Source organism: Mus musculus, chromosome 12 (genome assembly GCF_000001635.26).
Source record: "Mus musculus strain C57BL/6J chromosome 12, GRCm38.p6 C57BL/6J".
NCBI lineage: Eukaryota > Metazoa > Chordata > Mammalia > Rodentia > Muridae > Mus > Mus musculus.
This window is the reverse complement of record NC_000078.6, coordinates 77,440,234-77,462,903: the sequence shown is the minus strand read 5'-3', so window position 1 is coordinate 77,462,903 and position 22,670 is coordinate 77,440,234. Positions and strand designations below refer to the sequence as shown.

General features: G+C 39.1%; 1 protein-coding gene and 1 pseudogene across 9 annotated transcripts in view; one reads left to right on the top strand and one right to left on the bottom strand.

Moving 5' to 3' along the window:
* Fut8 (fucosyltransferase 8) overlaps positions 1–22,670 on the bottom strand; it is a 238,569-nt gene that overhangs the window by 13,095 nt on the left and 202,804 nt on the right. For all 9 annotated transcript variants that reach the window (NR_045554.1, XM_030246822.1, XM_011244145.3 and 6 more), the window contains 2 exons: positions 14,185–14,431; positions 12,628–12,804 (listed from right to left, as the gene is read on the bottom strand). Coding sequence is in view for 8 of the 9 variants with exons in the window: in XM_030246822.1 (XP_030102682.1) it covers positions 12,628–12,804; positions 14,185–14,431 (424 nt within the window). In the remaining variant the exon portion in view is untranslated. The remainder of the gene's footprint in view (positions 1–12,627; positions 12,805–14,184; positions 14,432–22,670) is intronic.
* On the top strand, positions 9,459–10,500 carry Gm19025 (predicted gene, 19025; annotated as a pseudogene).

Here is a 22,670-nt window from a genome sequence, read left to right as displayed (position 1 = left end):
ATGTTGGTAGTCTTATATAAGATATGTTCTTAAAAAATATCAAAACTGGTTGTCTTGAAAAAGTCTACACCTGTTCAAATGATTCTGCTCTGAATTAAAAATCACTGATTTGGTGTGTAAGTCTTTAGACTAAGATTGAAATCTCGGGCACCCCTGAAAAAATGTTCAACATCCTTAATCATCAGGGAAATGCAAATCAAAAAACAAAAACAAAAACAAAAAACTCTCACCAGTCAGAATGGCTAAGATCAAAAATTCAGGTGACAGAAGATGCTGGCGAGGATGTGGAGAAAAAGGAACACTCCTCCATTGCTGGTGGGATTACAAGCTTATACAACCATTCTGGAAGTCAGTCTGGCAGTTCCTCAGAAAACTGGACATAGTACTACAGGAAAATCCAGTAAGAACTCTCCTGGCATATACCCAGAAGATGCTCCAACTGGTAAAAAGGACACATGCTCCACTATGTTCATAGCAGCCTTATTTATAATAGCCAGAAGCTGGAAAAAACCCAGATGTCCCTCAACAGAGGAATGGATACAGAAAATGTGGTACATTTACACAATGGAGTACTACTCAGCTATTAAAAATAATGGCTTTATGAAATTCTTGGGCAAATGGATGTATCTGGAGGATATCATCCTGAGTGAGGTAACTCAATCACAAAAGAACACACATGATATGCACTCACTGATAAGTGGATATTAGCCCAGAAACTTAGAATATACAAGATACAGTTTGCAAAACACAAGAAAATCAAGAAGGAAGACCAACATGTGGATACTTCATTCCTCCTTAGAATAGGGAACAAAATACCCATGGAAGGAGTTACAGAGACAAAGTTTGGAGCTAAGACAAAAGGATGGACCATCCAGAGACTACCCCACCCAGGGATTCATCCCATAATCAGCTACCAAACCCAGACACTATTGCATATGCCAGCAAGATTTCACTGAAAGGACCCTGATATAGCTGTCTCTTGTGAGGCTATGCCAGTGCCTGGCAAAAACAGAAGTGGATGCTCACAGTCATCTATTGGATGGAACACAGGGCCCCCAATAGAGGAGCTAGAGAAAGTACCCAAGGAGCTGAAGGGGTCTGCAACCTGATAGGTGGAACAACAATATGAACTAACCAGTAACCCCAGAGCTCGTGTCTCTAGCTGCATATGTAGCAGAAGATGGCCTAGTTGGCCATCATTGGGAAGAGAGGCCCCTTGGTCTTGCAAACTTTATATGCTGCAGTACAGGGCAACACCAGGGCCAAGAAGTAGGAGTGGGTAGGTAGGGGAGCAGGGCGGGGGGAGGGTACAGGGAACTCTCAGGATAGCATTTGAAATGTAAATAAAGAAAGTATCTAAGGAAAAAAAAAAGAAATCTCAGGCACCTTACTGAAAAGGGAGTAACCTTCATTCTTCCTTTATATTATTTCATTTAAGAATTAACACACAGAGTGCTTACAAGTGTACCTGACAAATAGGAAACATTCAACAAATATTTGCTGTCATAAGCATCTATGTCTAATTTTAATCTTTACAGCTCTCTAAATCTATACTCAGAATCACCTGATTTGAAGTTTGAATGTAAAATTCCTAACTTTCTGCCTGCATTCTTTTTTGTCATGTGGTATATATTTACTCTTTGTTTACTGCTTGCATCCCTCTCCTGCTTCCATTATCCCTAACTGGAACCTAAGCTCTACTCAACATAAGCACTCATCTGCAGGGTTCACTTGAGTACTCTCAATACCTACAAGGGACTCAGGAACACAGTAAAAGGATAAATGAATGAAGACAATGCTTCTTACTTACAAACGCTGAAAACATTAAAAGTTAGTTTATACTCTGCCTCTAAACAATACTCTCCAAGGTTAGGCTCAGGCCTGTTTTCCTCACATGATAGGAACTAGCTGCTCACACAATGCTATGACTAAATGCATGCCTGAATGAGTGCTACCTTAGACTTTATCCCAATCCCCGAATAGCTGCTCCAAATTTCTTATCATTTCATGGCCACTAAGGAGCTTCCTTGATTGCCTCTGATAAAATGGCAGTACAGGCAAAAACTCAGAGCACGCTTTGTACTGCTGCATGTAGTGCTTGTGCCTACTAGACCCTATGATTGATTGATTTTAGTATTTTGCCTTACTCAGCTCAACACCAGTAAGGTGAAGAAAATGTCACATTTGTTCTAAAAAGAAAACCTGAAATATTTGTAGTGTGTATGATCAAGCTACATATCCAAGCTACAAACAGCAGCAAATGTATCTGCAAATGCTTAAGAGTAGCAGAGAGCGCCAGGTGGTGGTGCATGCCTTTAACCCTAGCACTCGGGAGGCAGAGGCATGCGAATTTCTGAGTTCGAGGCCAGCCTGGTCTACAGAGTGAGCTCCAGGACAGCCAGGGCTACACAGAGAAACCCTGTCTCAAAAAAAAAAAAAAAACAAAAAACAAAAAACAAAACAAAACAAAAGAGTAGCAGAGAATAGGAACCAGCAAAACTGCTGTGGGTTTCACCCTTGAGTAAAGCTAATCTCATTAGCTCTGTGAAACTAACAAAGGAGTGGCCCCTTTACAAAGAATGGACACCAACAGTCAGGGCTCTCCTAACTAAAAGGCCCTGCTATAGAATAGACCAACAGGAACTGATGATCCTCATGCCTTTCTACATATGTGAAAGACAGTTTCATGAAAGAGACTGGGAGTGGGGAAAAAACAAAACAAAACAAAAATAAAGAACATAACGGGACAAGAGTGGAAACTTCTACACAAACAGACTTCTTGGGTTTTGCCTCCAGCTGTGTAAGCAGTGAACTTACTTTTACATTGAAATTTCAGAGACAGATAATGGTAATACTTTTACTATCTTATAAAAAAACTTATCTTTATACCATCCATAAAAGACTGGATTGCAGCTGTAAACTAATACTGTAGTTTAACAAGCAGGAAGGCCCAAGTGAGGATACTTCAATCCCACTTACAAAGGGGAGCAAAATAATCACTGGAGGCAGAGGGAGGGAGGTACCTAAGTGGGAAATGAGAGAGGGGGGTGGGGGGGAAAGGAAACAGGATCATGTGTTTGTGTCGTGTGTGTGTGTGTGTGTGTGTGTGTGTGTGTGTGTGTGTGTGTGTGAGTGTGTGTGGCAGGAGTTAGGGGTTAAGGAAAGAAGTCCAGAAGGCCAGAAGAATGAATGGAAATATGCAGCCTCTAGGGGTGGGACATGGGGGGACCCTCTAGAAAGTACTAGAGATCTGGGAGAGAGACTCTCAGGATTCAATGGGGGTGACCTTAACCAAAATGTCTAATACTGGGGAGAGGGAACTCAAAGAGTTCACCTCCAGTAGATAGACAAGGTCTCAAATGGAAGGGATTACAAACTCATAGTCAACATTTCTGACCCAGAATTGTTCCCCTCTAAAAGAACTTCAGGGACAAAAATGGAGAAGGGACTGAAGGAAAGGTAGTGCAGTGACCAGCCCAACTTGGAATCCATTTCATGGTGCACACCAAGGCCTGACACTATTACTGATGCTATAATGTGGCTATAGACGGGAGCCTAGCATGGCTGTCCCCTGAGAGGTCCTACCAGCAGCTGACTGAGACAGATGCAGATACTTACATCCAACCAATGGGACCCCTATGGTTGAATTAGGGGAAGGATTGAAGAAGCTGAAGGGGAGACCCCATAGGAAGACCAAAAGTCTCAACTAACCCAGACCCCTCAGAGCCCCCAGAGACTGAGCTACCAACCAGGCAGCACACACAGGCTGGTCCAAGGCTTCAAGCACGTATAGTAGAGGTCTGCCTGGTTTGGCTTCTTTGGGAGAAGATGCACCTAATCCTTGAGAGACGATGCCTCAGGGAAGGGGGATGCCTGGTGGGGAGGGCACCCTCTCAGAGGCAGGGGGAGAAGGAATGGGATGAAGAACTGTAGGATGGGGGACTGGAAGGGGGGAAACAGTTAGAATGTAAATAAATAAAATAATTTAAAAAACAGGTAAAAAATAAAAAACACTCATTGCTGATTTTCATTTCACAGAACAGCTACACTATATAAAATGTCAGAAAACTTTTCTTCTCTCTACTAATTGCAAAGAACCTAATGTTAGGAAAAGCTGATTTAGAATGCTTAGTAATGAACAACCTAAATATGTAAATATATTATCTGGGACTTTTTTGAATTGTCTCACCATATTATCCAGGCTTGGTGTGAACTCACTATGTAGTTTATGCTGGCCTCAAATAATGACCTCCCTGCCTCAGCCTTTCAAGTTCTCCAATATCCTAACTATTGGGAGCTTTATCTTCACATTTCATTCTTTGCCTGAGTTTTTCCTGACTTAGAAAACAGCAGCCGATGGACAAGTTTGGTAGTTCTTAGCTCTCTGATTGTCAGTGACTCTGTGATTTTAAATTCTCTAGTGTAAATTACTTAAGAGAGGTACTGATGGTATCTCAGCAATGGCTGCTACAGTTCCTGGGAAGCCAGTGCTAAGATCTCATAGATGAACTCTGTCTCCACCTAAAGAAACATGAAGTGTTATGCCAAGTGACAGAGGATTAACTGCACACCTGCACATAGAGCTAGACAGGTAATGCTCATCTTGACATCCTCTTCAGATAAACTACCTAGAAAAAGGCTTCCCTTCTTTCTTGAGTGAAGTCTGTGCATCATTTAAATTTAAATTTTCATTTAACTCTTCTTAAAGTAGAACATTCTTTCGATATTACCTTGGACATGATATACCTGTTGCAGGGTAAATGAATGCTTTTGGTTGCTTATAAAAAAGAATAGTAAAGGTTTTATAATTTGCTTATATAGCAAAACCCATCACAAGAGGTCTAAAGAGAGTTAATTCAGAATGGAAAATATTTAAGTAAAAGAATGAAGAGAGATGGCAGTTAAACTCCTGGTTAATATATTAGCAATGACTTGGGAAACTAAACTGAAAAGATTTCCAAAGAGGTAAAATATACATAAAATGCTACCACTGATTTTATAGTAGAACACAGAGAAAACTGCTTCCTGGACCACTATAGGGAGGGGTCAGAGGTGCTAAGGAAAAAGAAAATTCAGGTTTTACTATTTTCACAGTAAAGGAGATATTGCTACCTGTACTATAGTGGTTGCTCAGCATAAAAATGTCATGTGTGGGACTGGATCAATGCTGTAAAATGTTTATATCCTTTTATGTAAATAGTTCAAAGTCTGGAAACCCAGCTTGAGGAAATAATATAAGAATTTTTAGACATACTTTGTATCACTATTTATAGTAGTAAAACACTGAAAATAACCTAACAATCCAGTATTCGGAAAATGCTAGCTCAAGCCATCAACAGCAGATTCACACAGTGGGTATACAGTTGAGTCATTAAACATGGTGTTTATACATCATCATTGGACATTGAATAAAGGTGTGGTCTAAGCCAAAGGAGACCTAAACAAAGCAGCAGCACCTATACTCCTCTCAGCTAAAACTGTTCTTAAGAGGTTACAACAATTATAAAGCTGGCATGTACCTACAATGTGAATTCAAGGATAGTCTGGGCTACATAGCCAAGTCTCATCAGAACTCAACTAAGTAATTATTATTATCGATTATAAATGTTAAATCAGTGAAATACACAAAGTAAGTGTCAAAGATCAGAGGCAGAGATAGTTATAATACAATGATTTCTGGAAACTTTATACCCCTCATTCAACACTGAAAAGTTCTAGACAGAAGAATCAATTAACAGAAGAAGAAGAGAACTGAAGGACTGGAAAAGCAACTCTGCTGTTAAAGCATTTGCTGCTCCTTCTCAGGACCTGACTGCAGCTCCTACACCCATACTGGGTGACGCACAACAGTCTGTAACTTCAGCTACAAGGACTCTAACACATTCTTCTGGACTCTGTGGGAACCCACACATATGTTGTGCACACACACACACCTTAAAAACAAAACATGGACTATGCTTCAGACCAAACCTACCTAACAAATTTATAGTGCCTTTTGTTCCACAGAATAGATGTTCTCAAATGCATATGAAACATTCTTCTGAAAAAGCCTTATGTTGGGCATAAAACAGTAGTTTTTTTTTTCTGCACAGAATGGTATTTAATAGATGGGAGTTACAGAAGTCTTGAAGAACTCACAGATGCATACAAATTAAACAAAATATTCTTGAAACAAAGGGTAAAATAAGAAGTCAAAATACCTTGAAGCAAATATGGGAACACAGTAGGGCAAAATGACCAGAAGCAGTCCTGAGAGGGAGGCTCACAGCAATAAACAACACAAACAGAGAAAAGCTCTCAAACAGACAAACTCACATTGTAGCTCAAAAAATGAGAAGAACAATCCAAGATAAACTAGGAAGAAGGAAACGAGAACAACAATAACATAAACAATTAAGACATAAAAAACAGAGGTTTTAAAAAATATTGAAAGGATCATAAATATTAAAGTTTGAGTTTTTGATTTATGAAGTAACAAAAGAAAATTCAAACAAATTCAGGAAGGGAGGGGAAACATAAACCTGCCCAGTGGGACTTCTCAGTGAGTAAAGGAGCGGACACATAAGCCTGATGACCTGAGTCAGATCTCGAGACGCCAAGTAAACGTGCAAGTTGGAAACTGTCTTTGACCTCCACGTGGAAGCTGTGGTGGGTGTGCTACAGCACACACGTTTACTACTACTACTACTACTACTACTACTACTACTACTACTACTACTACTACTACTTACTGCTACTACTTCTACTACTAGTACTGCTGCTGCCGTCACCACCACCAATACCAATAATAATTATCTGTCACCATTAATACTAATAGCATAGAAATATAAAACAAAACAACCAACCATGAAACCACTATGAACAAATTGGGTAATCTACAAGATATGGATGATTTAAAAAATATCAACTCATCAAGACTAAATAAAGAAATACAGGGAATACTAAACAGAACAATACCAAGTAAGGACATTGAATCAATAATAAAAGTCAAAGTTTCACTGCTAAGTTCTACCAATATTTAAAGACAGAATTCCAACTTTCCAAATATTTTGTTTGTTTGTTTCAAGACAGGGAATCGTTACACAGCACAGGATGGCCAGGAACACACTTAACTTTTGAGTGCCATAGCTGGGTATTCTTCTAAATGTTTAATGAGATCAACAATACCCTAATAGCAAAGCCACTAAAACCATTATAAGAAATTCATACAGCAATATTCCTGATGAACAGAGATACAACTTCTATAAAATACTAGCAAATTAAATTCCACAGCACATTTTAAAAATATGATCAGATGAAATTTGTTCTAAGGAAACAATGGTGGCCCATCCCACAACAGTCAGTAAACATGACACATTGCAATAACTGAAGGAAGAACAGCAATAAAAACCTTACATGACTATCTCAATTGATAGAAACAAAATATTTGACAAGATTCAACACCTGTTCATTCATGGTAAAGCTTTCAAAAGATAAGTATAAGAATATATGTCAGCATAATATAGGCCATAGATGACAAGCTCACAAATGACATCATACTAAACAGTGGAAGGTTGGCAATAAAAAGAAAATAGGCGAAGACAGGAGGATTACAAATTTCAGGCTGGGTTATGACTGGCAGTCTGCCACAAAAGGTACTCAAACATGAAAGGAATATATGAAATATCTGTTTGCTGATGGTAAGGCCTTATAGTTAGAAAAATCCAAGAGCCCATTAAGTCTTAGAACTGATTGATAAATCCAGTAAAGCTACAGGTTATAAAATAAACATACCAAATACCCCAAACAAACCAATAGTATTTCTATATGCTAACAAACTAACCCAAAATGAAAATAAGAAGCCAATCCCATCTGTAATCGAACCAAATAAAATACGTGTGTGTGAATTTAGCCAAGTAGGTGGAAGATCTGCATGTTAACATGTATGAAGTACTAATGAACAAACCTAAAGACTTGAAGAAGTACAAAACTCAATAAACTGTTAAAAGTTTCTTTATTCAATGTGACCAGCAGATTCAATGCAATTCCTAATAAAATTCCAATTTCATTTTCCACAGTAGAGAAGCAGCCTACCTACAATCTATATAGAATCAGAAATGGTCTACATCTCTAAAAGCAATCTTGAGCAAAATTCACCAACCTGGAAGTCTCACATTCCATGATTTCAAAACCGTGTGTTACACATCTGCTGTAATCAGAGTAATATAGTTCTGGCATGAAAACAGATACAATGATTAGGAAAATGGAAAGCTGCAAAATAAACCAAAGGATCTACGGTCTGATTTCCTAGAACATCTGATAGAGAAAGGACAGTCTGTCTAATAAATATAGTATTAGGAATATTGGATATCCACAGACAGAAACATGAAAATAGACCCCTGTCTTACACCAAGTGGAAAACAAAAAACTAACTCAAAATGGACAAAAGGTTTCTGTGTAGCCTGGAGACTACAAACTATTTCAATGACACCCGGAGAAAGCTCTGAGAAACTGGTTTAGGCAACGATATCATAGGCAAGACTCTAAAACCATAGGTTAAAAAAAGAAAAAAACGGCAAGTAGGACTTCTTCAAACTAAAATGTTGCTGCAAAGCAAATGCACTGTAGAGGCAACGACATACTGGGGACATGTGTCATGCCATGCATCTGATAAGGGTTAATTTCTAAACTATATATGGAAAAGAATATGAAAGGTGTTCATCATTTCTGAGCACCAGGAAAATGCAAATCAAAACCATTATGAGTTATCATCTTGCACCCTTCAGAATGGCTGTTAACAAAAAGACAGAGAGTAGTAAGTGTCACTCAGGCTGTGGTACAAAAAAAAATCCTTGATACACTGTGGGGACAGCATAAACAAGTATTACCTGAAAGGATGGAACTGGCTCAAAACTAAAAGAACAGAATTACCACATGATCCATCCACGATTCTATTAGTGGTCATATATACAAAGTAGCTGAAGTCAGCATCAAAGAAATCTCTCTCTCTACTCTCCATCTTCACTTCAGGGGCCAAGATATGGAAGTGCCTTAGATGGCTACCAAGGACAATCAATCTCAATCTCTCTCTCTCTCTCTCTCCCCTTCCCTCTCTCTCTCTCTCTCTCACACACACACAAACATACACACAATATGTTGATAAAGTGATAGGTGTTAATTAGCTTGACTCTTTCTACAACACTGTATCCCACAAACATACAGAGTTGTTAGAAATAAATAAGCAAATAGACTTAAATGACCTAAGAAGATAAATTAAATGTTATATTAAGTGAAAAACAAGTTCAAATTACACTGAATCCTAACTAATTTTAAAAAATGTGACTAAGGGCTAGGAGGTCATCAGTTGGTAGCATGCTTGCCAAGAAGCCCTGGATCTAATTTCTAGCAACAGAGAAACTGGATGTGGTAGCATGGGCTTGTAATTCTAGTATTGGGTGGGGGAAAGAATTATAAGAATCGTAAGTTCAAAGTTGGAAGAGTCGCACACTCATTGGGCGTTAAGGGTTTGTGCAACACAGGGTCATTCAGTCGAGTACTTGGGAGTCCCCTTGAGGGAGATCTGTGAGCAGCCACCATGTTAATCTTCACCCCCACCAACCAGATCTGACTGACCAATGTGGCCGTGCGAAGTGGGAAAGGAAGCACTTTGAAATCGCCTGCTATAAAAACAAGGTCGTCTGCTGGCAGAGTGGCGTGGAAAAAGACCTTGATGAAGTTCTGCAGACCAATTCAGTGTTTGTAAATGTTTCCAAAGGTCAGGTTGCCAAGAAGGAAGACCTTATCAGTGCATTTGGGACAGATGAACAGACTGAAATCTGCAAGCAGATTTTGACTAAAGGAGAAGTTCAAGTGTCTGATAAAGAATGGCACACACAGCTGGAGCAGATGTTTAGGGATATTGCCACCATTGTGGCAGACAAGTGTGTGAACCCAGAAACAAAGAGACCTTACACCGTTATCCTCATGGAGAGAGCCATGAAGGACATCCACTACTCCGTCAAACCCAACAAGAGCACAAAGAAGCAGGCTTTGGAAGTGATAAAGCAGCTGAAAGAGAAGATGAAGATGGAGCGGGCCCACATGGGATTGCGCTTTATTTTGCCAGTGAACAAAGGGAAGAAGCTGAAGGAAAAGCTGAAGCCACTGATGAAGGTGGTGGAGAGTGAGAACTACAGCCAGCAGCTGCAGATCCTGTGCCTCATCGACTCAGGCTGCCTTAGAGACACTGATGAGCTAATAAAAAAGGAAAGGCAAGGGTTCTCTGGAAGTGCTCAGTCTGAAGGATGTGGAGGAAGGAGAGAGATGAGAAGTTTGAATGACACCACCCGGCTCCTCAGCTGGAGCACGACTGCGGATGTTTGTTCCTGACAGCAGCAGCAGCTCATTCTGTGACTTGCCAAAAGCCCTGCTCAAGTGACATGCCACTTTTCATCTTGTGTTAAACATTTACCCAGGTACCTGGGTATTTTTGTTGTCAATTGGGGTTTCCAGCAAAAATGAAAAATAACCCAAAATAGAAAGTCCAGGACAGCTGTTCACTGCTGCATATGTCTTTCTAGTTCCAAGTGGGACCAGAGACAGCATTGGTGGATAAGAAGGTAGAGTTAGTACGTGACAGATCATTGGACAGGGGTCTGTATAACAAAAGGGATAAGCCTGCTGGAAAAGGAAATAGGGTGTTTCTGCATAATGAAGTCCAGGTCTGGGGTGTGAGCATGGAGAGAACTTCCTGGTTCCCTCCCAATAGATGTATAATGACTAGGGAGAATTTGACTTTCTAATTTTTCTTTCTTTCTTTCTTTTTTTTTTTTTTTTTTTTTTTTTTTTAGTTTCTCAAGACAGGGTTTCTCTGTGTAGCCCTGGCTGTCCTGGAACTCACTCTGTAGACCAGGCTGGCCTCGAACTCAGAAATCCGCCTGTCTCTGCCTCCGGAGTGCTGGGATTAAAGGCGTGCGCCACCACTGCCTGGCTTGACTTTCTAATTTTCAACAAACATGGTACCAAAACTGACTTAGATTATTCTTGGGAAAATATATACAGTCATTTAATACTAACTCTTGAAGGTTTATAATATATGTTATTATAGTCAAAATTATATGTAATCAATTAAACTTATTTTATTAAAAAAAAAAGAAGTTCAAAGTTATCCTCAGTTACCATTGTGAGTTTGAGGTCAGCCTGGGCCACATGAGACTCCATTCCAAAAACAGAGCCAAAATGTGACTACAGAAATTTCTGAGAGGTAAATGCCATTATTTAAACAATGGCTGTCACTGGGTAATGTGACTGCGGGTAGTGCTTTTCCTTTATTATCCTATTTATAAACTTCTATATCTTCTAATGGACACAAATTACTTTGCCAACCAAAGGAAGAAAAAAGTTGTGATGCATTCAATATGTCAAAGAGTAGACAAAATTAATATCCTTTCTTTAATCAACTTACACATTGTGTCTAGTGTTTTAAAATGAGTGAGCACTGTATATCAATTGAAAACTGCTTTAGAGGTTTTGCTCAGGGGTCACTTAATATATGGTTCTTATATTGACTTAGTTTTATATTCAGCTGACTAGTTTCTTGGCTATGTATACTCAACCACTAGAGGAAACTGCTGCATTTTAGGCCTTATTCTAAATGTTTCTTTTTCCTGCTCACAACTAATGGGGTGGGGTGGTGGGGGGGGGGGAGAGAGAGAGAGAGAGAGAGAGAGAGAGAGACCGACCAAGGAGTATATTAAATAGGAAAGTAGTTTAAACAATTAACTGTTGACAGAATGTTTTCAAATGGATGGCATTTAGATAAACAATACAGCATTTACTGGGCCTATCTATACCCGAGTTAGGTACTGCTTTAAAAGTATATGTACTGCAGGAGATAGGTGCACAGGTGTTCAACCACATCACAAGAACATGCAGAGGAGAGATACATCCTACTCAAGGCTTAGAGATGATTTCTGGAAGGGTATCTGAGCAAAGCTAAAACTGTTTTTCTCTCTTCCTTTACTTTCATATATACTTAATGTATCTTTTACTTATTGACCCAGATCATCTGAGAAGAAATTTACAATTTGGATCAAGGCTTTGTCTGTGTGTTTCTTAATATTCCACTGACCGTAGAGCAGTACTATTCACACCATATTCTTGTTGTCTCTTCCATCCCTAGGATGGGAATTCCTTAACAACACAGTGTATCGTGGTCACATGGTGACTCTGTCTAAGGAAGAAGCTTCAGAGTGAAACGGACCTCACCAGCATTTCAATCTGGAATGCCCCAGTCTTCAGAACTGTGAGACATAAACTGTTGATTAAGCCCCAGTCTATGAAATTTTGTTTATGGCAACTCCAGTGTGCTACAAAAGAATTTGGTATCAAGAAGGATGGTAACGTGTTTGATGATGACTGCTGGTGATGCTATACAAATTGGCAGTCTAATTTCTTTTTGATTTCTTATTACATCAGGTATGGCAAACAGGTATGGCTTGTTTAGATTAAGACTTGTACAATTACGTAGTCTTTTCATTTTGGAACCCATTACTTAGCAATAAGAAGAATCACAAGTTCCTAGATTAAGGATTCTTTTCGACTAAAAGAAATTATCCCACTATAGAGCCACAAGTTGGTCTAACTTACTTTGTCTTTGCCTCCTTTAACAAAGTAGGATCATCAGTAGCCAGATATACTCTTTTTTTATCCACTTGCATTCTGCGTGCGAGAAGCTGAAAATGTTCTTCAACGTGTACCATGTACTCCTCGATGGGGTGGAAGGCTGCTTCTGTTCCCACTTTGTCTGTGCGTCTGACATGGACTCTGGGGAGAGGTGGAGAGCATGCTGATAAGGTACTGGTACTCAGTTAGTACCCTTATCACGGTGGCACTAGAGGCATACTAGATGAATTTTTCATTTATTCTTACCATTAGAAAAATAAAATCATTTTGAAACATTTCCCAAATACTTTAATATAGTTTGCATGCTGAATAGTACAGAACAATATGAAAGGCAAGTAAAGGCCTTGAGAAATACCTTTCCACAGAAAAAGCAATTGGCATATCAAGAATATATGGGAGCCTGGAAGCAAGATACTCTTCAACTCTCCATTAAAAAAATAGATTTAAGTTTTAAAACACATTTAAGTTTTAAGATTCTTGAGACTAAATCATAACCAGATTCACAGCTTAAAGATACTGCCTATAACATTCTGATGCCAAGGCTTATCTATCTTTTTTTTTTTTTTTATTTTACCCTGTACAGTTGCAACTTCAGGTCATCGAATTTAAAGTCATGTAAGGAAACACAGACTCATATGAACTTTCCCTACAGTTAAACAGGCAAGCCTTTAAATGATATTGGCTATATTATGTTCATGAAGTCATTACAGCCTGTTGTTCTCTATCAAATGCAAACAGAAACTGATCTCATTTGTTGCACTGAGGAAAAAAACCCACAATGTTATTAAATTGGTGTTGTTAAATGACACAGACTTATACTGTCCTACAATGGCAAGTCACTGACTGCCAGCATTCTCCCTGCATCTCAGTTTTGCTGAAGGCCAGGGCTGTGTCTTGGATCTGAGTGAGGGCGGGAGTACACTGGGGAGGCTGTCATCTTCGGGCTGTTGTTTTCTTTGCCTCCAGACTATAGTCCAGATGTGGATTTGATCAGAGGAACATCTATTCTGTCATCTTTTCTTTCCTACATTCTTCTTAATCACTGCTTCTCTCAGGAGATTGGACCTGTTTCATGTGCTCTGTATAAATGAAGTGGGGCAGCGAGAATTCACTACTCTGAATTTCAATGAAGTTTCAGGGAATGAACACTATTTAATATTCTGATTTCAATATGTACTTCCTTTAGCTCTAACATTTAGAATAGGGGTCAGTAATTACATAGAAAGATTAAGAAATGAAGAAAGATGTGGGGTAGGAAATATGAAAATAAAACAAAGAGCTTCATTAAAAACAAGAGGGAGAGACAAAGGAAGAGGAGCCTCTGAGCTAGCAGAAGGGCACACTGAGCCAGTCTGCTCTGTCGCCCTACGTGCGCAAGGAAGAACAGTCTCTAGGGTCTGGAACCTTTGTTCCTTAGTGGAACCATGACTATTAAATCACATAAAATTTACAGTAAAAGGCAAACAGGTACAACTACTGCTATATATTATTGTTGTTTGAGAGGGGAAAATACATTCTTACCCAATAACTGGATGTTTGAAGCCAAGCTTCTTGGTGGCTTCTTCTATTTCCTTTTCCAGCCAAGGTTGTGGACGAATCAAGTATTTGACAAACTGGGACACCCACCACACTGCAGGGTCACCATGGACTCTTAGGAGTCGGTCTGCAAGGTCTTCTGGAACAGCCAGTGGTAAGTAAGGAGGCCGAGGATGGAGGCTGTCTACAATGGGGAGCTCGACCACTTGAATGTTTTTGTCATTTACTTCACCTAAGGGAACACCAAAACACATAGTGACTATACTACACTTCTCACACATTTACCATACAACCAAACTCACTTGGAGTACTGTTACCTTCATAGCAACTCTAAGGAAATATGTTTTTTACGTTATAGTAGAAGTCAGGAAATTTGCCTACAGTACCACAGCAAGAGTGACAGAGCTAAGCATGCCTCTCAAGTGTGAGGCCTTTCTAACAACTCCTACCACCCAGTCACATTATCACGTTATACTTCAAGTTAGGACAGTAACCAGCATCCAAAGTATTTATCAGCCACATGGTTGAGAGATATGATGCTACCAAGTTCATGTTTTCTGTTTCTTTCTTTGGTTATTATATATTAAATATCCTGGAATTTCTAGCATGTTATTATAGTTAATGGTCCTTGCATTTCTTTTGTAACAGACACTAAAATAATAAAGAATTACAATTATAAATCAAGTCATCTGTATTTTTTTGTAGAAAAAAATAGACAACTAAAATATTTTTCTTGGCTAAGTTAGACTTAGTATATATTCAATTATAATAACAGAAACTTGCTCCTTACTTATCTCAATAGTAAAGTTCAGAGATTAAGTAATCATTTATGACTGCCTTCAAAATTCATCATTGCTATTTCTGTACTACTAAGTGTATAATGCAGTGATTAAAAAAAACCCACAATGAGCCAGGCGGTGGTGGCGCACACCTTTAATCCCAGCACTTGGGAGGCAGAGGCAGGTGGATTTCTGAGTTCCAGGCCAGCCTGGTCTACAAATTGAGTTCCAGGACAGCCAGGGCTACAGAGAGAAACCCTGTCTCGAAAAACCAAAATAAAAAATAAAAATAAAAAAACCCCACAATGGACAGTACACACAGATTTTACACACTACAGGTTGCCCAGTAGTAAGTAGAAGATTAAAATACTACACTAAAAATTGTACTGAGTTACAATTTTAATAACAGAAATATAAGCATAAATATACAAAATAATCCCAATTAAGATGTCATAATCACAAGATAATTAAGGAAACAATATACTTCTAAAGAATAAGCCTATACCCTTGGTCTTGCAAACTTTATATGCCTCAGTACAGGGGAACGCCAGGGCCAAGGAGTGGGTGTGGGTGGGTAGGGGAGTGGGGGGAGGGTATGGGGAACTTTTGGGATAGCATTGGAAATGTAAATGAAGAAAATACCTAATAAAAAAAAGAATAAGCCTATAAAAATGTATCCACCAATATGAAACAGCTTATTTCTCTCTCTCTCTCTCTCTCTCTCTCTCTCTCTCTGTGTGTGTGTGTGTGTATGTGTGTACAATACATACATTCATAAAAACACACACACATATGGAACACAGCTAGTAAGGCTAACTGCATAGGCCTTTTGAAATCAGTTTAGTATAGTTAAGACTTAAAATTTTTGGTAATATTCTATTTCTCTGCTATGCAAAACCATTTCACGATTTTAAGAGCAAAGTGCCTAACACATGACATTTGTAGTATGAATGAATGAATGAATGAATGGTAATTTAACATCAGCATTGCAGTTCATCTAGTGCTTCAGCTAAGAAAGCACTGGCACCTTTTTCAGAGGAGGAACTACAAGTAGAATGTGAGGGACAAGAATGAGATGCATTTTAAATTACACTGCACCAGTCTCCCTTAAGGCAAGGAGAACAGTGGTGCTTTGCCTGATATGGAAATGATCAGAAGCAAGACCCAAATAAAAGAGAGATTGGAGAATGAAAGAGGAAGGAAAAGATGGTTATTTTTAGAGAGAGAGAGAGAGAGAGGTATTCCTGGCGTTGGGCAGGGTGCATGCTTATAATCTCAGCACTTAGGAAGTTAGAACAGAGGATCCTGGATTCGAAGCCAGCATGGGCTACAAAATAAGACGTCTTTAAAAGGCATTACCATTGGTCTCAGTGGAAGAAGAAAGAAAGGGAGAAAATAGGAAATAGAGAAGGCAGCAGCAAATGCTCTCGTAATACCTATAGACATATCTACCTACACAAAAGCAGAGCTGACAGTGCTGTCCGCTGTTACTTCGTCCTAACAAGGCTATTCTAAATGTTCAGTCTACACAGCTCAAATGTCACTGATAACATATTATTCTCTGATGGCATCAAGTCCTCAATTTCTTTATCATTAGCAATAGTGACAACCTTCAGAATGCAATGAAAACATCTTCCAGCTAAAGAAGTATAGTTTCATTGACTTTTTTTTCTTCTTACCTTCATTAACTCATTAACTTGTTTAAATATTTGCTGACTTATATTGAAATGTTTGAGGAATTCCATAATAGCCACAATATAAAATGACATGCTTCACCAAGCAAAATCTACATGATTTCTACTGCAAAACCTCACTTAGATTGGGCTATTTACAGTGCAAGAGAAATAAAACATCACCACTAGCAAATGTGCTTTTAAAAACTGTCTAGCAAAATGTCAACCTCAAAAAGAAAAAAAAAAGTATTTCTATTTACCACTAGCAAGGATTAAAACTTTAGTTTCTTCAGTCATTTTACACACACACACACACACACACACACACACACACACACACACACACACAGAGAGAGAGAGAGAGAGAGAGAGAGAGAGAGAGAGAGAGAGAGAGAGAGAGAAATACTAAGTGAGTGTATTTTATAGATGTTAGTTGTAATGATGGATCCACTGAAATTCAAGCCATGCCACTAAATTTCATGTGGGTGATGTTGCTGACTGGTAGTTCTGACCCCAGCTGGTCAAGTTTCTGTTAGAGAGTGATTATCAGACATGGTTTATTAATTTATGAATTAGGTTTTCAAGCATCAGAATTGCTTGTCCGTTATATCTCTGCATTGTATGCAATCTAGCTAAGTATAGGTTGCATGTAAGTGTTACGTAATTGAACACAAGAGGCTCAAACATGCATGGATATGAGGATTTTGCTATCTTCTGTAGCCCAAGGGGACTGTACATATCATCAACTGTGGTCACACAGCAATATATCTCTGAAACTTTTTCTTCCAATATAAGTGAAACTTGGTCCTCTTTTATAACAGCTGCCCTTCCTTCTTCCCTCAGCTCCTGACACCACCTTCTGTTGTCTCTATGAGATCAGTTTTTTTTGTAGATACTACACATACATGAGATCATATGTATCTTTCTATTCCTGGATTATTTCATTGTACAAATTAATAAATTCAATAAACTTATACAAACTAGTAACAGCTTTATATTATCAACAAACCATTTGAAAAGAAATTTAAAAATAATCATATTTGTAACAGCATAAAAATCTTAAATTTAAGAGTAAATTTTAAAAATTATTTTATTTACTTTACATCCCAGTATCAGTTTCCTCTCTCCTCCCAGTCTCCCTTCTCCTAGCTCCTTCCCCATTCCCTTCTCCTCTGAGAAGGGGGAGCCTCCCTTACCACCCCCCCCCCAGCCCCTCACCTCCCCCATGTCAGTCACTGCTGGACTTAGGCACATCCTCTCTCTCACTGAGCCCAGACAAGGTTGCATTTCAATAATGTGATGAAATATCTAAATAGTGAAAATGATAAAATAATAAAAGAAACTGAGGACACAAATAAATGGAAATGGCCCATGTACACAGGCTAGAAAAATTAATATTAAAATATTTATAGTATCCAAAGTGATTTATAGCAATGTATTCCATATCTCACTTCTAAAGTCATTTTTCAAAGAAACAGAAAAACACAATTGATATGCAGCTATATAAATAACCTAAACAGCCAAAGCAATCTTCAAAAGTAAAGGGCAGCAGCTAGAGACATTACACTTGGATTTTACAATGTATCACAAAGCTTCTGCAATCAAAGCACAACAGTGCTGGCAGGAAAACAGACACAGCGACCAAAGAAAGTCAAGGGCTCACAACAGCTGATCTAAGTCAACGTACCAAGTACATACAAAGGTGTCTCTTCTGTAAATGATATTAAGAAAAATAGGTATTAACATGCAGGAAAATGAAAATGGACTCTCATACACACAAATGGACTCAAAATGCATAAAGACAAGTACAAGATCAGAAACAATAAAGCTGTAAGAAAACCAAAAATCCCCCCAAACATACAAACAAAATGCAACAAAACAAACAAAACACAGGAAAGGCTCCACAACACTGGCTGAGGCAATGCTTTCATGAATGAGCCTCTCAAACCACAGACAACTAAAACAAAAAGAGAGGGATGGCATCAGACTAAAATGCTTCTGCACAGCCAAGCATGCAACTTGGTGAAGAGACAACCTGAACATTAAGTTGCACATGAATACACAGAATTCAAACACAGAAAAGTATGGAAAGAGTTACTCTGATTTTTTAAAAAAAATAATAGGCAAAAGATATAACAGACATTTCTGAAAAGTATAAATGGACAAGAATAAGGAAAAATGTTGATATCTCTAATCAACACCAAAGTCCAAATCAAAATCACATTAGTATGGTTGTCAGCAAAATACAGAGAATGATTAATATACATTATCAAAGTTGTGGAGAAGGAACAATTGTGCCTAGTGGGATGTAAATCAGTGACCATTTGGAAGCAATATTTAAAACAGAAATCATCTGAGAACACAGATTTTTTAAAATTTTTTTTCATTAGGTATTTTCCTCATTTACATTTCCAATGCACTATATATATATAGAAAGAAAGCAAGCGGTCTGCTTTCTAGGATCAAGACTGTAAAATAGGTTTCTTTCACTAACTTATAGGCAAAAAGGCAGTGAAGTTTTCATATTCTCTTTCTGTTACCAGCAGTGGAAGATGCAGCCTAATGCTAATGGCTGTAACCCCTGAATTCTCCCTCAAGGGTCTCCATCAGATCTTGAAGTTCAGATCTTATACAGCAGAAAAGCATTTCAAATGAGCCAATGGCTAAGATCAAAAACTCAGGTGACAACACATACTAGGGAAAATATAGAGAAAGAGGAACAGTCCTCCACTGCTGGTGGGATTGCAAACTGGTACAGCCACTCTAAAAATCAATCTGGAGGTTCCTCAGAAAATTGGAGATCAATCTACCTGAAGACCCAGCTATACAACTCTTGGGCATATACCCAAAAGACACTCTACCTTGCCACAGGGACACATGCTCCACAATGCTCATAGCAGCCTTATTTGTGATAGCCAGAAGCTGGAAACAACCCAGGTGTCCCACAACAGAGGAATGAATACAGAAAATGTGGTTCATTTACACAATCAAATACTATTCAGCTATTAAGAACACGGACATCCTGAGTTTTGCAGGCAAATGGATGGAACTAGAAAATATCATCTTGAGTGAGGTAAATCAGACCCAAAAGGCCATGCATTACCAGTATGTACTCATTAATAAGTGTATATTAGCCAAAAAAAAAGGCACAGAATACCCCGGATACAATCCACAGAACTCAAGAAGGTTAACAAGCTGAAGAGCCCAAGTGAGGATGCTTCAATCCCACTGGGGAGGGAGAAGAAAGCAATCACTGGGGGTGGGAGTGGGGAGTTTTGAGGAAGGGAGGGATCAGGGTGGGAGAGGGGATAGGGAGGAACAAAGGAGAACATGATCAGGTATTGGGGACAAGGAGGAGTGGACAAGAGTGAAGTCCTGAAGACCAGCAGAAAGAATGGAAACACACAACCTTGGGAGATAGGAGGTGGGGGCACTCTCTAGAATGTACCAAAGACCTAGGAGGTGAGAGAGTCTTAGGACTCAAAGGGAGGGACCTTAGATATAATGTCCAACAGTGAAGAGCCAACTTGTAGAGTTCACTTCCAGTAGAAAGACAGGGCATCATATGGATGGGGTTGTCATGCCACAGTCAAAAACTCTGACCCTAAATTGATCCAGTCTAAAAGAACTGCAGGGACAAAAATGGAGAAGAGAGACTGAGGGAAAGGAGGTCCAGTGACTGGCCCAAACTGGGACCCATCTCAAGGGGAGCCTCCAAGGCCTACACTATTACTGATGCTATGGTATGCTCACAGACAGAAGCCTAGCATGGCGGTCCTCTAAATGTTCCAACAAACAGCTGACTGAGATAGATGCAGATACTTACACACAACCATTATACTGAAGACCCCTGTGGCTGAATTAGGGAAAGGCTGGAAGAAACTGAGGAGGGGGGCAACTTCATAGAAAGACAAGCAGTCTCAACTAACCTGGACCCCCGAGATCTCTCAGATGCTGAGCCACTAACCAGGCAGCATGCACTAGGTTGATACTAGGCCCCTGACACATATACAGCAGAGGACTGCCTAGTCTGACTTCAGTGAGAGAAGAAGCGCCTAACCCTAAAGAGACTTGAGGCCCCAGGGAGTGGGCAGGCCTGGAGCTGGAGGGGTAGGGTTGAGGTGGTGGGGAAGTCCTCTTGGAGACAGGGCTGGAGTGGGGTGAAGTTGGGGGGTGGGGAGGAGGAGGAATGGGATGAGGAACTGTAGGTGGGTGTAGCAGGAGGGGGACAATGACTGGAGGGATTGAAGATAAGTAGTAAATAAATAAATCTATTTTACACAAAGGGGAAAAAAAGATAAGTGACAGTACACACTTCTAAGTGTAGGGGGACGGAGAAGAAAGGAGGGAGAGAGGGAAGAAGTGGGAGAAAGGGAAAAGGGAAAGAGGGAGGGAGAAAAGAGAGACTCTACAAAGAATATATACAGCTTTTGAAGTTACATTAATTTACAGCTAAGTTCCAAGATAAAGAAAAGTTTGAAAATTAAGTAGAGACATAAAATCTTGTTTACTTTATTTTCTGATCTTAAAGAACTTCCTCTATAATGAGGTACACTGCTCGGTTTAAAGATGAAAAAAATGTGCTGATAATGATAAGGTTAAACACAAAAGTCACATATACTCAGGCCTTAGGTAGGTCAGGGTTCACTTGCTGTTTTAACACTGTTGAGAGCTCTAAGAAAAATGAGTCTTTATAAAGACACTCTTCTTGGTGATTTTCTTCATGCCCCACCCAGCTGTGTAAAAGTTCTTAATGCTTAGTCAGTAAGAAACACAAAACAGATTCTGGGGTTGAGGGACATCTTTTCCTCTTCATGGCACATTAATGTTCCCCCAGTTTCCTTACTATTTGTAGGAGTACTTTGAATGAAATTCCTGTGAGATGCCATCACAGACTCCCTGCATTTTGATGTCTAGAATAGGGACAAGAGTCAAGAAAAATGCATTGGGGTAAATGTCAGTGTACGTGGTACTTTGACTCTAACACACAGTGATCAAGAGTAAGAACTTTGCAATCACAAACATTGATGTTTAATCCTTTATCATGTAATAGTTGTGTTACCTCAAATGATACGTATTTAACTTCAATCTAGTTTCTTCATTTGGAATATAATATTAGTAGCATTATCCCATTCATCTGTAAGTTAGGACAGTAATAGTTATTATTATCAATTATTATAGAGGTATTTTAAATATGAAATGAGATGCTGTACATAGCAAGCTAATAAACATTAGGGGCTGGAGAGACTGTTTAGTAAGTAAAGTGCTTGGTGTGCAAATATGAGGACCTAAGTTAGGATCCCCAGCACCCAGGTTAAAAAAAAAAAACCCTCTGCCCAGCACAGGTCTATTGAACTGGGGAGGCAAAAACATAAGGATCTCTGAAACTTGTTGGCCAGCTAGTCTAGATGAATCTGCTAGCTCTAAGTTCAATCAAAGACTGTCTCACACAAACAAAAGCAAGCACACACACACACACACACACACACACACACACACACACACACACACACACACATAAGACTGAGATGAATCAAAGAAGACCTGATATTTACCTCTAGGTGGTAGGTACATGCAGGTGTACATACATACACATGCATCCCCCGCACACACATATACAAGAAAGCTAAACACAATGCCATATGCAGTCATTCTTAAAACATTATTTATTTTGGAGTCAGTTCTGCTGAAAACTCTCAAGAAACAACTACAGTTTGGTCCAGAAGAGACGACCTGCCAAGATACAGCCTCTGAGAAATACATGGCAGTGCTCTCACTCCAGAGACTGCTTCATACCCAAGGCATGTCTTACTCACGCCATTTACCAAGGCAATAACACAGCATGCAGCTTTTATCTTTTCCAAACATTTCAACAAATCATAAAGCTAAAGGGTAGGGACTTTTGGCTATTTAAACATTAGGAAATTTGATGTTATTCCCCAACTTGACCAAACTCTGTTCTGTTCAGAAACAGCTCATTGTCTAAGCCAATAATATATTCTGTACATATTTCAGTAAG